Consider the following 16,613-nt stretch of genomic DNA (forward strand, 5'->3'; position numbering starts at 1 on the left):
ATGTGTGGTTGATAGATATTTGGTAAGTTGTTTTATCTGTGGTCTTGCATTGATTAGAGTAAAATTGAAGGACAGAATGGACATGTTGGGCTTTCTAATTTACAACTGAAGCTGCATGGAAGTCTTTGGAAAGTTGGGGTACAACCACTCGGTCAAGTAAAGACCTGTGGCTGGTAACAATATATATATATATATATATATATATATATATATATATATATATATATATATATATATATATATATATATATAACATTGAATGCAATGAAAATAAAAACATCACTGTAATCATCATTCTGATTTCATTACTTAAGACCAATGTTTTATTTTAATATCTTTATATTTTTTTAAGATTGAACTTCAATATATATGTACATGCCATGACTTAAATAGTTGAATATCTCAAGCTGATATTATCTATTTTTGTTTAAAATTTAGATCTGCCACAAGTATGTTGCATCAACTTGCACGATCATTTGCAAGTGCTCTCCATTCATAAAATGTATGCAAAATATGGATGCTATCAATCCTTACAATTAAATGTGTGCTCAAAATTTGCTATTAGAATAGATACATATATAATGGATAAAAATACTATATTTTCCTGGGAAGAAAATGTGTTGCAGTATAATTATTGTATATTTATTAAAGTCCAAAGAAGGATTAAAATAATTTTGCAGTTGTATTACCAGTATGTGTATTTCATAATTTTTTAAAATAAATTTTGATTGTTCTTCTGTTTTCAACTAGCTACTCTTAAGATAGTCCACCATTTTTGAAAAATATGCAAGATGAAAACTAATTACCGTATTTCATGTAATTTTTTGTACATGAAAAAATAGTTATTAATTTCAGAGTACAAAAAATTATGTGTAAAATAAATAATTATCATTCTGTGGTACTGAGAGTGTATTAAAAATAAAGGGATCATACTCGAACAGGGTCTACAGAACACATGATACTTGACAACCTAATGGTACTAACATACAAAATAAACATACAAAAATTTGTCTCATTCTGCTCTCAACTCAAGAATTTGATTACAATAAAAATAAAAGTACTGGTAATCAAAAAGACTTTTGTGTTATTTAAGTGAAGGAGAGAGAAAGAGAGAGAGAGAGATGGCATAAATGATAATGTCACTGTGCAAGCTCATCTGCATTTATGTTGGCAAAATGATTAAGATGGTCTGAGCATGTATTAGTTATGTGTATTAGTTATTGATAAAGTTGTATGCAATGATGTGAGCCCCCGTTGTCCAGAAACTAAGTGCAACTTGTAATCTTACAGCAACAGTGACTTCATTATCAGATTGCAATAAACAATCAAAGAACTCAAAAAAAATTGTTTTTAATTAATGCATTTGTTATGTATAAGAGAGAGAAAGCGCTGAAACAATGTTCTATCAGTGTGCGAGATTGTATTTATTCAAGGCAGTTTTTATTTGTAGCTTTTAGAAAGAGAGAGAAAAGAGAGGTTACCGGTCAATCGTAATGTTATTTTTCAGTTATCTGATGATTGTGATCTTCCTCACATACTAGGACACTACTATATTCCATTATCAATTAAGACCTCTAATCAAAGATTCATTCTTGCTTTAATTACAATATACATTGTCACAACAACCAAATGGCTATGCAGTGTTATTTACACACTAATTAAATATGCTTAGAGCTTTGGTTCAGGCAAGATTCAACAGAAGAGGTCAAATCAGCGAGGCTACCAATAGGGAAATGAGTCTATCTTTTGAGACTGAAAATCTGTCATTGTGCTATCAAGGCCATTGTCCACACAGATCTTGTAAGGACAAGCAATCATACCCATCACTTGTTATTTGTACTTGCAAATAAAGATAACAATAAAGGGATGTATTATAGAATAGATACACAATGAAACGTTAATTTAATCCAAACCAAAACAGTACAAGCACTTAACAGATAGTATATATATGAATCAATTTAATGGAGTTAGTGACTTTCAAATTTTCTATAGAAAATGATAAGGTTTTGATATTTCATGTTTGTATGACTCTAATGAAACATTAAGATTAGTTGACCAGTGGTCTATGGTCTTCACTTTAGCATGTAATGAGAAAAATATTTTTTGGATAACAAAACATCAAAGGGCTTCTGAGCTCATTTAAAACACGTGGTGTTTCGTTACAGTGATGGACTTGATAAAGAGAACTAATTAACGATAATATTTAAGGATATGTTCTGTAAAGGCCTTTGTTCAGTTATTAAAAAACATCAGTAGAGTTTGTAATCACAATAAGAGAGTTTATGCATCAATCATTATATTTTCTCACTGGTCAAAAAGACAAAAAAAGGTGGATCAATGAATAAGAGTAGATTAACAAAAGAATTGCCATTTCAACAAGAGATTATTAAAGGCTTTTATGTATGATTATAAATGGTGATTGTTTCTTTTATTCTTCATCTCCAGTTTCATTATTCACTGTGATAAATGAAGTTAAAAAATAGGTCAGGTCAGTTTTATTTGAGGCAACAAATAGTTACGTTTTTCATTTGGTATTATATGAAACATATTGCCAGCAAAAATGTATTTGTTGTTTGATGTATCAATATTGTACACTGGTATTTTTTCAAAGCTGTTTGAAATGTGAACTTCATCTTGAGTCCAAAAGAAATCAAAATACGTGGTTAAAAAAGTAATAAAAGAATGAAATGTTCAGTGACTCTCTATGCATCATAGTTTTACGCATCTATATCCTACATCAGTATTTTTTCCAATCCATTTAAAATGTAAATTTCATCTTGAGTCCCCCCCAAAAAATCAAAAGACGTGGCTAAAAAAGTAATAAAAGAACAAAATGTTCAACAACTCTCTGCACAACATAGTTTGACGTATCTATATCCTACATTGGCTTTTCTTGATTCAAATAAAGAAAACATCAAAATATGTGGTTAAAAAGTAATAAAAGAATGAAATTAATTATAAATGTTGATTATTTGATTTCTTAATCTCCTGTTTCATTTTTTTACAGGAAGTTATCAAACAGTCTGATAAATTTTAATTGAGGCAGCAAATAGTTGTTTTTCATTTGGGATTATATCAAACATATGCTCAGTAAAAAGTACATCGGTAATTTGACATATCTATATCATACATCAGTATTTTTTAAAAGCCATTTCGAACATTAACTTCTCTTCTTGATTAAAGTAAAAAACATGAAAACTAAGTGGTTAAAAAATTAATAAATGAAAAGATAAGTGACCTTTCTGCTTAATCATAGATGGTGATTCTTTTATTTCTTAATCACTTGTTTCATTATTTGATGCCTCACTTAAGAACTTATCGAAAGTTAATTGCTATTTATATCATGCACTTAGCAAAACAATACTTTTGTATTATATATCTAAATTGTACCTCAGCATATTTTCAAAGTCGTTTGAAATGGGAACCTTCACAATTTTAATATATCAAAATACAAGGTTAAGAAATGATACAAGATAATAAAACAGCCATAAAACTCACTTTAATTGTATATGATAATGATATAATTATCATTAATTTTTGTAAAAGCAAAATGGCAATATGGTATTTTTAATCTTTTTGCAAACGTAAATCTTCTTAGTAGAACTTTATGTGTGATTATTTAATTTAAAGGATTTTCCAACAAATACAGAGTGCTATGTACAAAAAAATATGATACATTTAAATAATTATTATTTTATAGCTGGATTGTGCATGAAAAATTAAAGGGTAAGAAAAAATACATGAAATACAGTACATGCAATTCACATTACTCACAATGTCTGAATGTGTCACTGTAGATACTAATACTGCATATAGTCCAAGTATGCAGTACCAGACGACTATCCCATTCAATTTTATTTGAAACTTTAGTATTTAAAAGCTGCTCTTCCCCATTTTTATTTTCAAACAGTAATATTTTTGAAATTATTACCAATGAAATAAGCTTTAAGAGACAGACAAACAAAGAGACTATTAAATATCTGACCTGAAAGGCCAAAAGAAGTTTGAATTTCAATATTTAAAGAACAGGCATGATTGATGAATGTTCTCATACTACCTACCCTGGTAATTTGCACACAAGGTTTTCTCATTTGAAAAATTAGTCATTTTTGGGAATGTCCTGGAATGTCTCAAAACTTGTCTGGGAAAAAAACTGCCTCAAAAGAAGTACAGATTCATACTCTTAAGCAGTGAAAAAGAATGTGTTTAAATTATACACACCTTTGACAGTGTAGGACCTGGTAGTGCCAGGCAGCTCGGAATCATGAAGAGTATAAGAGTCACTTTTGTCTGTTTTCAGAGAAATCCTATACACAATAATAGGGCTCTCTTCATCAAAGAAACCACTCCACTCACATTCCATAGCTGTGTGGTCCTGTAAAACAGTTTGTATAAATCAGTAAGAAAGTGCTGACTGGTAAAGATGAATCACCTTGCTAACAGGAGCACATCATTTACTCAAGCCTGAAAAGTAAGTCACAGTAATGTAAAATAGGGTCAAAGATATTGAGGGTGCAACAAACAAGTAGCTAAAAAATACAAGTCACTCAAGCACAAAAATCAGATTAAAGTGAACTAGATTAGTTCTGATCTACTCTCTATGAGATGACTCTACTTGCCAAGTTTCATGTGTAGGTAAAAGGGGTTCAAGATACTGATGGGGTATCAAATGGATAGCTGAAAACAAGATTAAAAATTGGGAAATGATCATCCAGATTTTACATGGTATGATTAACCACCTTGATATGCATTCACACTATAATTTTATAAGTGAAGGTGAAATAAGGTCAGATATATTGAGGATGTATGAACCAATAGCTAAGAAAGGTCACTAAAGCATAAAAATTAGGTCACAGTCACATAGTTTTAGTACCACCAAATTACTTTTATTCTAATATATCTACATGCCAATTTTCATGGGCATCGGTGAAACAGGTCCGAACATATTGAATGTGTAACAATAAAACAGCTGAAAATGCAAACATCACTCAAGCATGCAAATTAGGTCATAGTGACTTCATTTTGGTATGGCTGAATTACAATTCCTGGAATGGAAAAACACTATCTCCTCACTGAGGCCCTGGGTTCTTCCTCCACCAAATATACTAGTGATGATGTATAGCCTATCATGTGCTGAAAAAATGTCTCTAAACCCAAAACAACTACAACAGCAATGATATCCATCGCAACCTGGTTGGTGAAAAGATAATAACAAATACAATCAAACATTGAGGCATATTTAGTCAGACTGGAAAGAATGGCAGAAAAGCAAATTGGACTAGATGGCTTCACTGTATTCAAGCTGGCCAGTTAGTAATAATTAAATTTTTTCAATTATAAGTAGGAATGGACAGGTTATCCAGGCTGGCCACCCAGACCCAGCAGAATTTCCCTACCCATCCATCCCAAGTACATATATGCCAGAGTATCATGGGTCTTAAAGTTAGTGAAAGCAAATAAGTAAATAAAAACATTGACCTTCATGATATTATATATGTCTAATTGTTGTTTTTTTTGCTGTATAATAAAATGCATTTAATTTCCAGTTTAAATCAGATGATTGTGAGAAATGATTGATAAACAGATGCCATGCAGATTCCAGGTCATGCAAAAACAGTTACTATAATATCATGATAATACCAAAAAAAATTTTATGATGGCATACACTTGTCCTAATGTTGGAGACTTGATGTATATGTTGCATAAAGTGTATGGTAAATCAACATGAAAAATGGATGCTACTTCCATAGCCCTTATTCTGCCAAATGTTCCCTCCAACTACAGAAACTTATCTGAGAGAATTAGATAATGCATCTGTAACCACCTGTGATGGGGAGTAGCACTGTGGGTGAGACTAGGCCCACCAACATGAGCATGAAAGGACAAGTTAATCACAAACTGTTTAAACTACTTCAGGTGTTCCAACAAAAATTAATAAATCATTTACAACAATGTTTTAAAGTCAATGCCTGTCAGTTCCAAAAGCCACCAGAAAACAAGCACATCAGCAAGCTTCATATTTTGACTCTTATATGCTACCATGGATTTGATCTCCTGGTTCTTGACAAATATGATAAGCATGGCACCCACAGCAAAAGAGCAAACCATGTGAGTGCCCTCCTCCAGAAAGACTACTTCTCACCTAGATCATACCGTAAATTTCTTACGGGACTCTTCTTTGGCTGTGGGCACCAGATCTGCGTATTCAATGGACTTCTAAAACTTCAGGTTTTTCTTGCTAATGGTATTGTGGATTCCAGGAGTGAGTGAGTACACTAAACTCTTACTAGGAACTGCTTGTGCACTAGCTTTTTATGCTTTTTTGTGGTGTGGAGAATTTGCTATTCAAGGAGCCCATTTTTCTGCAACAAACAATCTCTGTATGTTGGACATAATATTCCATATGGATAAGCGCCTATTCATTATGCATCTTAGAGCATCTAAGACTTATGTTTTCTGTCAAGGGGTGGATATCAATGTTTATACTATGGACTATGATGTCCTTATATGCCCTTACCGTGTAATGAAGAAATTCCATCATATTCGGATATTAGCTGGAGCTCACCCTTGTGATCCACTGTTTCTTATGGACAATGGTTGCACCTTAAGTAGAACTTTCTTTATCACTACCGTTAAGGCTGTTTTGTGTAGGTTAGGTTATAATTCACATCATTATAATGGATACTCCTTCTGCATGGGAACGGCTACTGCTATGAATGACCGCATCGCAAAAAAAATGGGGATAACCTCCACTGACCTTTATTTAATCCCAGTAACAATGACCACTTATGCCATTCTACAAAAAAAAAGGCTGGCTACTGATATTTGAAATTTTGTAGGTATACCTACAGTGTTTTATATTTTCTATTGTAAACCATGTAGATAATTCCAGCACTTAGCCTGGTTCCCGGCCTTATTGTAGCTACCTCCCACATGTTCCAGTAGGACCCTGTATTCCTATGAACGACCACATCATGAGAATAGAAACAAACACTACTGACCTTTTTGTAATCATTTGTAACAACAACCGCTTGAATAGCAAGATTGTTCTGATCAAAAACAAACATTAAAAGAACAACAACAAAAAAGGAGTCTGACTACTGGTTTTATATAGTCACATATAGTGACAGATGGTACAGTCCGTAAACCACGCTAATGTACATGTCATGAATTGCTAATGTAGTGCCAAAATTAAGGTAGTGGTTACGTATATTGTTTTGTCTTTAGTGTTAATCCATATTGCTTGGGGGTGAATAAGGATCTTTGTCAGTTAATCCAGCACATGAGAATCATTAATGGGATTCGATTGATAGTGTTAAAGGCTTGTGATGTTTGTTGGTTTTTCCCCTGATGTTACAGTGATTACATCCCAATCACCAAGCTGTCACCTATTCAAGTTTGTGCAAGTGGTGTAGGAGTCAAATTTATCCCCCTGTGAACGTTTCCCAGGAGAAAGAATTGGCTAGCTGATTTTTTTCCCTGTGGAAAGAATTAGCTAGCCAATTCTTCTTTCCCCAGGTAAACAACTGGCTAGCCAATTCTTTCCCCCTCCAGCTGAAACTTTCCTCTCTGGGGAAAGAATTGGTTAGGTGATTCTTCCCCCCACCTCCAAGCATCATTGTAGCCATTTGAAACTTTATACAAGGAGACCAGCTATGACAAAAGCCACCACCACCAAATATGCCACAAATTCCAAGAATGCACTGAAAGAACTACTAAAAAGATGCAACAAAAGACAACATCAGACTTCAACTCCTCTAACAATAAGTAATAGAAGTAATGGTAATCCACCAAAAGTTCTTAAAAGATAAATAAGTCAACAATTGAAAAGTTTGCTAACAAGACTTCCAAGGAGGCCCCAGGTGCACAAGAAAAACAAAAATAATATCATATTCATAATATCTTAAATCCACTTACAGAAAAAACAGTTGCAGAAAAATGCAAATCACCTTTATGAAGCGAACAAAGTATAATTTACATAAGACATCCACAGACCCAACAAAAAATTGCAAATTGCACGAGGTGATGGTAATTGTATGTTTAGAGCTATAAGTTTTGCAATTTCAGGAAGCAAAGAGAGCTACAACATTTGCCATATTAGTCTTGTCAGGCATATGCACTCCACTAAAAAGCTTAAGAATTACCTCTGCTACAAAATGTTAATAAATATTGACAGGACAGTAATAGGGAGTCAAATACTGTGTGTGCAACAGATACCAAGTAATGGGTGCAGCATCACTGTTATCCACAGACATTTATGTGCATAGTATTAGTGGATCAAATTCCAAAGGAGTTAAGCAGTATGATTGGTTGAGGTACCCAGCATCCTTTTCCTTGGACTCTTTCACTCAGTCTGGAATTTATTTACAAAACCTTGCAAATGACCATTTTAATGTATGTTGGGTTGCTAAGAAGATTAATGAACAATTATTTAAAAGTTGTGTCTTATTCCGTGTAAGTGATTTTTGAAAGGTTATTAGCCTGAAATTGTAATGTGTATTACTGTAAAGGCTCATTTGAAATAAACCCTATGTGAGACTTTGTTAAGTGAGCCATTACATGTATTATATTTCACATGTGGGCCTTAAGCAGATTAGGCAAGAGTTCATTAATGAAAAGAAACCAATTGGTTGTAGTAGGGTAAGTGTGTGTGATTTGGATTTTTAACATAGCTTTAACAATTTTTCAGTCATATCGCTACGATGTCTGCAGTGTGACAGTTTATAGTGATGTCTAGCACTGGGGCATCATGCTGCAGACATGTAGCATTATGTCCCACCCATTCACATTATCCTGACACCAGGCTGACCAGTCCTAATACTAACCTCTTAATGTTGAGCGCCAAGTGAGGCAGCTGTTAATATCATTTTTGTAAGTCTTTGGTATGACTCGGACAGGGATCGAACCCATGACCTCCCGCATCTGAGGCAGACACTCTAACAACTAGGCCACCGGAGCGGTAGTGGAGTAAGTAATTGGCTAGCTGATTCTGTCCCCACCCTCATTTGCTAACAGACCCATTATATGTAAGATATTTCACTTGTGGGCCTTAAGTGTATTACCAAAGAACCCATCAATGAAAAGAAATTTATTGGTTGTAGGAGGGGCAGGGCCAACAAGAGGGGGCAGACCAGGGATATATCCCCGGGGCATGGGCCAAACAACACTTTTTAATTTTATAAAAGAAAATTTTTGTTTGAACAAGAACTAGGAGAGGCCTGGGTATTTCTCACCCCAGGGCCCGTGATCACTCTCTATGGCCCTGAGAAGGGGGAAGAATCAGTTAGCTGATTCTGTCCCCTACCTTACTTGTTAAGTGACCCATTACATGTATGATATTTCACATGTGGACCTTAAGCTTATTACCAAAGAGTTTATTAATGAAAAGAAACTAATTGGTTGTCAGGGATTGGGAGGGAGAAATAACTAGAGAGGGAAACTAAATGATTATGGGAGGGAATATATAACTTGATGGGGAAAGAATCAGCTAGCCAATTCTTTCCCCAGGGAAAGAACCAGCTAGCTGATTCTTTCCCTGGGGAAACATTCAACAGTGAGGAAAGACTTGGCTGTTACACTGGTGTGGGTTTTACCAGGTAGTGCAAAACCCAGCCTTATATATATATATATATATATATATATATATATATATATATATATATATATATATATATATATATATATACATAAACACACACACACAGAGTAAAACCTATTATGAGAGACCACCCCATCTGCCAACAAAAAAAACAGTCTCTCTAAACAGGTAGTCTCTCATAACAGTTTGTACAAAAAGACCAGTTTCCAAGGTCCAGTTTCAGAACAATTTAAAGAAAAATAACCACAATCACTGTACATATATTCTATACTTTATGAACATTTCTTGCTAAAATATTGTATGCATTCATCTAAAAACAAAATTATATAGCAATAAAGATATACTTCTATCATTAAGCATGAAATCACATTTACATTTGAAGATCACATGTACATGTATTAGCAAATGAAATAATTTCTGATTTACTCCTTTTCCTTTATTACACCCTAAATTTGTTTAACCAACGTTTAAACTGCTTTTTTGTGAGTGGTCTGCTCTTTTCACTTCTTTCAGCTACAATAATTATTTTCTCCAAGTGGTAGAATTTGTCCCTTTTTAGTTGGAGGTACTTCCATTGTTATTAAGGTACTAGGTGTTAACATTATTAGTGCTCAGTTGCAATATTGACTGTAAAGACAGTCTGACTGGGCTTTGGGAAAATATGAAAAATCTATACATGTGCATTACATATCCAATAATTAATCAAATAAAATTAAAAAAAACAGACATCTCATCCAGAAACAGGATCATTTACTCAGAGACAAAAGTCAACAACTTAGTACCTATATAAACTCTATAAACAAAGTGTGTGTCCCAGTGTAACAGCCAATTCTTTCCCCCCCTGCTGAAAGTACCTAACATCAGCCAGGTACTTCCCTGTTAGGTTCCAGGACCCATATGTGGTAAAATTTCCATACCTGTCCATCCCTAATTATAAGACAAACTTGGATCATACTTCTGTTCAAGTCACCTTTAGTTAGTTAAAACCTGTCAAAAATTTTTTAATGTGTTAAATACAGTGTATTGTATTTTTTTCTTTTCAAGTAGTAGGTTATGCAAGGGACTATAATGAATAAAAACTGTTTTGTGTTCCCTTCAAATTTTCTTCATATTTACATGTGCAAGATGGTGTTATTTCATTTCATACACGTTTTACATTCACATGATGGTTGCCATAGAAACAGTGCGTTAAAAAAAGATACAAGAAAACATTACAAATTTCCAATTTCCCATGTAATTTTCATTGATGGGTCATCCATACATTATTCTCTAAATTTTAAATGATTTATACAGATAATTTTTTGTCCTTCATATTTAGGCCATGAAACTGTTAATATTACTGTAAGCTCTAATGAAAAAGAAATGTTAAAAGCATATTTCATGGAGTAAACAATGAATACCTAAACTTATAAATCAACTTAAAAGTGGCCAATATTTCACTGTAAAGTAAAACTGCCATTAAGTCTGCATTACCAGCAAACAGATGAAAATTTTTTTTTTTTTTAAATTCTCCTGAATGGTCAGCAGCCATCTTACTGAGCTAATATTCCTATGAAACCCTATATTACAGTTGTCATATTTGCAAATGTAAACAACAGTATTTTGTGTTGTCATGTAAACATATACAAGATCAACATTCAATTAAAAAGAATAAAGTATATGATCTATGGCATAAACCAAACTTTGGAATGTTGGTAAAATCAAAATGACTTTAAAAAAAATAAGCAATCTAAAGGTTTATTTCACAGAGGTAGAAAATAGTGGAAAAAAGATGACAGCATTGACACTGATGATTTTCACTTACTGAAATAGGTTGTTTAATTACTCCATTTATAAATTTAGGTGAGAAACCTTATTTACTATTGCATTCTTTGGTCCTAGGTTGTGCATGCTATTTGATAGAGCAAATATTTGTTGACTATTGTTTACTCTGGACTAAGGAACAGTTGTACACAGGATGCACTGAAGACAAAGACGATTTAATTCCTTTATTGTTTGTTGATGGTTTGCTAATAATTAGATCAACAATTTTCAGTTTTTGAAAGAACTGCCATCTTTAAAAAAAAGCTAAGATCAAAAAGTATAGTGATTAACTATTGATACAAGTGAAACATTAACATTTAGAAACTTTAACATTTTTATTCATATGAAGAAAGAAGCCATGATAAGACATTTTTCTTCAAGAATAACATCATGCCAAACTATGTAATTAAACTCTTGATTATTATGGTGCTAATAATTTGTAGCATTTTAAGAAACTGGTTAAATATTATTAATTTGGTTAGCAAGACCACAGTTATGTACCATGTGAATTCATGTTATAATTAAATCTATTACAGTGGGGTTTCACTGTATTTATTTTTATCAGCAATATGAAGTCTGATAAAAATGTGCCCAGTATTGATCGGGCTATATCTCACCTGTACAAAGGCTGGGCAAGTGACAGTGCCCACTATTGGGGGAGTCTGGTCAACCACAATAGATGGGGATGTCAAATGGCCTATCAATCCAGCCTTGTTCCTTGCCCAGACAGACAAGATGTTGGGTTTTCCTGTAAAAAAAAATGAAACACTGACAAAACTGGAATTTTTATGATCAGTTGAAAAATAGATACTGTAGGTAAGTAAATATGTAGGTAGGTAGAAATTCTCATACTTGTGATATTTACATAGTGCCAGTCTGTGAAATCCAATAAAATGATGTTAGGTTTGAGTAAATTCTGTGGGATTATTTTCTAAGTTCATCTAGATGCACTTAAGTAAAATACAAGCAAACTAACATTTAAGTCAACTTCTAACAGATGTTAATACAGTTTGAAACTGCTATAGCACGCTACGTTATAACACAAATTCAGATATAACATGATCATGGTGTGGCTCATAAAATTTCAAATGCATGTATTTTTCTCATACGTGAAAAAATATTTTGTTCTTGTTAAAGGTATGAAAAATATGGTGTAAAAAGTTTATTAGCATTTTAGGGAAGAGATTGTGTATGAATTCTAATATAAGAGGATCATGTATTGGCTCCTGAAATTTTGTAAATGTGTTATTTTTCTTGTACATGAAGAAATATTTTTTCTTCTTAAAAGTATAAGAAAAATAACATAAAAAGTTTATTCAGGGATTGTGTTGGGCTTCGCCAATGTCACAAATTGCAATTTTGTTTCCCTTATTGGTGAAAAATATACCATCTACTGATTTTTTGTGTGACAACATTGTGGCATCTATTGTTACATAAACAAATCCTTTGTTCATATTGAGAAACCATCTTAACAGTACATTGTTATATCATAATCTGCTTATGCTGATATATGGCCTGCTGTATGCTATGGTCCATTCATATAGTTATGTTACTGGACTTTAAGCTACAATCAACAAACCTTTGAAGGCAGGAACTCAGGGACAACTACAATTAACCAAACAGAGGCTAATTTTTATTAAATGCACCCAGAAAAAATTGCTTGTGGAAATTTCAAAGAAAACTGATTACTTTTCAAGCACTGATTGTTTTGTATAAATATTAAACAAAAAATAAAATATTTTTTTTATATAAATTCGGTCACAATCGATGTTCTACAATTATTTGATTTTGCCACTGGAATAACAAATAAGCATTTGTTTGGTCTTCTAAAGTTGTTCTAAAGCGGCAATTTCAATAATGCATGCACCCTGCTTCAAAGCAAGCTGACTACAATCTTCAATAAAAAATAAAGCAGCTTTCATCAAAGGAAGTCAGCACCAAATTTAAATAATTGCAATAGAATCTGATGGACTGTTGCATTTTCCAAAGTGACCGGAAGATGTTTATTGTGTCGTTAAAGTTTTCTTTTTGCAGGAAAAACAATTATGCTTATGATCGCTACAAATGGTGGCAAAAAATGCAAATTAAATTTCCAATCTTTTGAAACCATAGATATCTGGCCATCAAGTCCCTTTTTAATTTGTTTACATGTTTTCATTTCCCAATGAATAGCCTCATCCCCTGGGTAGCCTTAACAAGATGATAGCTATCTCCAGCTGGCTAAAATCTAGGCCATTTCATGTACATGTAGCATGTAAACAATTATAGCCATGTGCTACTGGTGACAATATCATAGTGAATTGTTTAGTGACACGTGCTTGTTGACAGTTGGATATAGATCAAATGAGGACTATAATTTTTATAAGTTATTTTTGTTTTCTAATGGGATGCAAATGTTGCATAAATTTTATAACATGTGATCAATACTCAAATTCATGGATTTTTCATACACCTCTACAGTACTTAATGCATTATGGACTGTACTACACAATTGTAAGTTGTCAATATGCGAGTGTATTTCAGACTGGTTTTGTCTTCATTTAATCAAAAGCATATATATTTTGCACGTTTTTATTACCCCCCCCCCCAATCTTATTTTGGTACATGCACTATTTTCTTCAGCTAACTGACTTGGCTGGTTATAACATGGTTTGGTCTATAATATGGTTGAGTTCTATGGACCTCAACCACTGTGTTATAGCTGGGTCACACTGTATACTGCATATTGTGTGCACAATAACAATTCAAATGATCCTCATTACATTCATCAACAAAATTAATTCGATAAACTGTAACGTATTACAAAAAGACTTGCTAAATTTGATCATTTGGTTTTGACTTGGAATTCTGCATTGTACGTCTATCAATTACTTAAACAGATATCAAACAATATCAACAAAGAAACAAAAACAAACTTCATTCTTATCTATTTTATCAGAGTGATCATAAATCCCATGGCTTTATTCCAGTTCATTCATAATCACTGAATCGCAGGTTTGATCTCACTCATAATCTCACAAATGGTTGAATGTTGCAATACATCAGTTACATCAGTGACTGTGTTGAATAGGATAATAAATGAATAGAATTATGGGATGCATAAAATCTTGGCATGTAGAATCTTTGTGGAAAAAATTTTGTGTATAAAATTGATACCTCAAATTTTAGCCCTTATTTTTGTGAAATTCTCCATAGAAACTACAGTAAAATCATACTGTAGTAAACAGCTCTGCAATATGAATATACACTGTATTCCAAAATTCAATGATAGTTTCAGACTTGTTTACCCAGATTGATGTCTATCTGTAGCCTTTCAAAAACCTGCCCATAACTTTAGTTACCTGTCACTGAATGCTGTCGAATAGTAAGTTTTAAATAAGGGTCATCCAAAGAGATAACATATCCCTCCATCCCCATTCTACCACTTATGGAAAAACTTCTACAAAAAGTTCCCTTATAATGGTCCAGGACTCACAACAGAGTAGCCTCTTCAGCATGGCAGTTTCTCCAGGCTGAAGACTTTCTATCAAGCTTCAGTTGTGTTGACTGCTGCAATCACACCAAGTGTTAGTGTCTTGAGGTCAAAATTTATTACATTCTGGGATAATGAAAATCTCACGAAGCATGCAATTTTGTACAATTTGTCTGCTAATATACTTTATGCAGTATAGGTTCTTTTAAGAATGAATGTGACATCTCTATGAAAACTAGGAAGAGTTGATGAGAACTGGGTGTTGTCCTCATTACAGAATGTGTCAACCTGACATACTGAGGATGCCGGTGAAAATTTCTTAGAACTACATTATTTATCTTAAAAAAATGTTTGTCAACATAACATTCAACAGAAAAGATTTTTATTTTAAATAAAGTCCTTTTCAAGTTTGCAAACCACTACGGAGTTCCTGATCATTGTAGGTGTTACAAAAGAAATATACCTGGTTCCATGCCAGTCTTGGACAAAAGAAAACAACAACTGGATTTATGAGAATGAAATTTATTGCATTATGAAATCTTTCTGCAGTGTTAGTCCCCAGTCAGAGGAGATCATTGCCTCCTCCAATTTGAAACAGGGGGTCGTGAATAAAAATATGATCAGTCTGTAATGTACCTTAGTTAAATTAATTAGACTTGGACTGATACTGAAAGGAAATCAGAGCTGGGAGGGACATAATTGGGTGATAGGATCAGGTACCTCCCAAAAAACTATATTTCAATAATACATTACTTGCCATTACTGCCCTGCTGAATACATTTTTATTACAAGACCTTGTCAGTATTCACGAAAAAGGTTTATAAATGAAAAAGAACTTAACAAGCACAAAGAGTCTACACAGAAATGATAGTGATCAGCATTTTTGAATCCCACCATTGAGTGGAATAGTATTTAAAGCATTTACATAGAAGTAAGCAAAAGCATTGCAGTTTTAAAAAAATTACTTTATACTTTTAGAATGAAACAATAGCCACTACAAGTTGCATCTGAAAATTGTAAATACGGATACATCAATAAGCAGCTTTTCACCCAGCCAACCGTACTGGGATGTACTGTAAGCTAGTGGCATGCTGTTCTATTCAAAGCTTATTGCACAATGTAGCAGCGGTTATATACTCTGAGCTGTAGTTAAGTGGTGGATCCTATGAAGGAAAGGATCAAGTTAATATTTCATTCTTACCTCCAAGGTGAGGTGCCACCTGCCCTAATGGAATAGAGGCCTTGTACAGTGGAGACATGGGAGCCTGGGTCATATTCCAGATGTCCTCGCCCTGGGGATATGTCCCAATGGCATACCAGGTGTTCTCAATATTGTCCAGCACCTCTGAATCCAGTATCTCAGTGTCATTAAAATGCCAGGCACCTGTCAATGTGTCTGTGGACTGCTGGTAAATAGTATCTTTTAACTGGCTATCAACTTTCTGCTCTGACAGGCTATAATAATAATAATAATAATAATAATAATATGAAACTGCATGAAGAACACCCACTCATCAAGGACTGAATTTGTGAAAGTCTTAGCTGCCATATTTTCAGTCTCTATGTTTAAACATTACATGCAGGACTTTAGCCCACATTCTACAAATATGTATGGTCCCCTGAGTGTTCTTTAGTTTAAACAATATTTGTTCAAGAAAACATCTTCAAATATAATTGAAAAAATGCAATACCTGGGAATCAATAAAACACCAAAAGCTTATTAAAAACTCTCCCCTAATA

The 16,613-nt window shown here is 33.4% G+C and overlaps 1 protein-coding gene across 1 annotated transcript in view; it reads right to left on the reverse strand.

The window, feature by feature from the left end:
- Positions 1–16,613, reverse strand: part of LOC149805056 (uncharacterized) — a 374,091-nt gene that overhangs the window by 130,698 nt on the left and 226,780 nt on the right. The window contains exons 59-61 of the mRNA XM_089946913.1: positions 16,075–16,328; positions 12,019–12,149; positions 4,222–4,375 (exon numbers count right to left, since the gene is read on the reverse strand). Coding sequence (XP_089803039.1) covers positions 4,222–4,375; positions 12,019–12,149; positions 16,075–16,328 — 539 coding nt within the window. The remainder of the gene's footprint in view (positions 1–4,221; positions 4,376–12,018; positions 12,150–16,074; positions 16,329–16,613) is intronic.

The sequence above is a fragment of the Sinohyriopsis cumingii genome, chromosome 2 (genome assembly GCF_028554795.1).
Source record: "Sinohyriopsis cumingii isolate HCF-2022 chromosome 2, ASM2855479v2, whole genome shotgun sequence".
Taxonomy (NCBI): Eukaryota; Metazoa; Mollusca; class Bivalvia; order Unionida; family Unionidae; genus Sinohyriopsis; species Sinohyriopsis cumingii.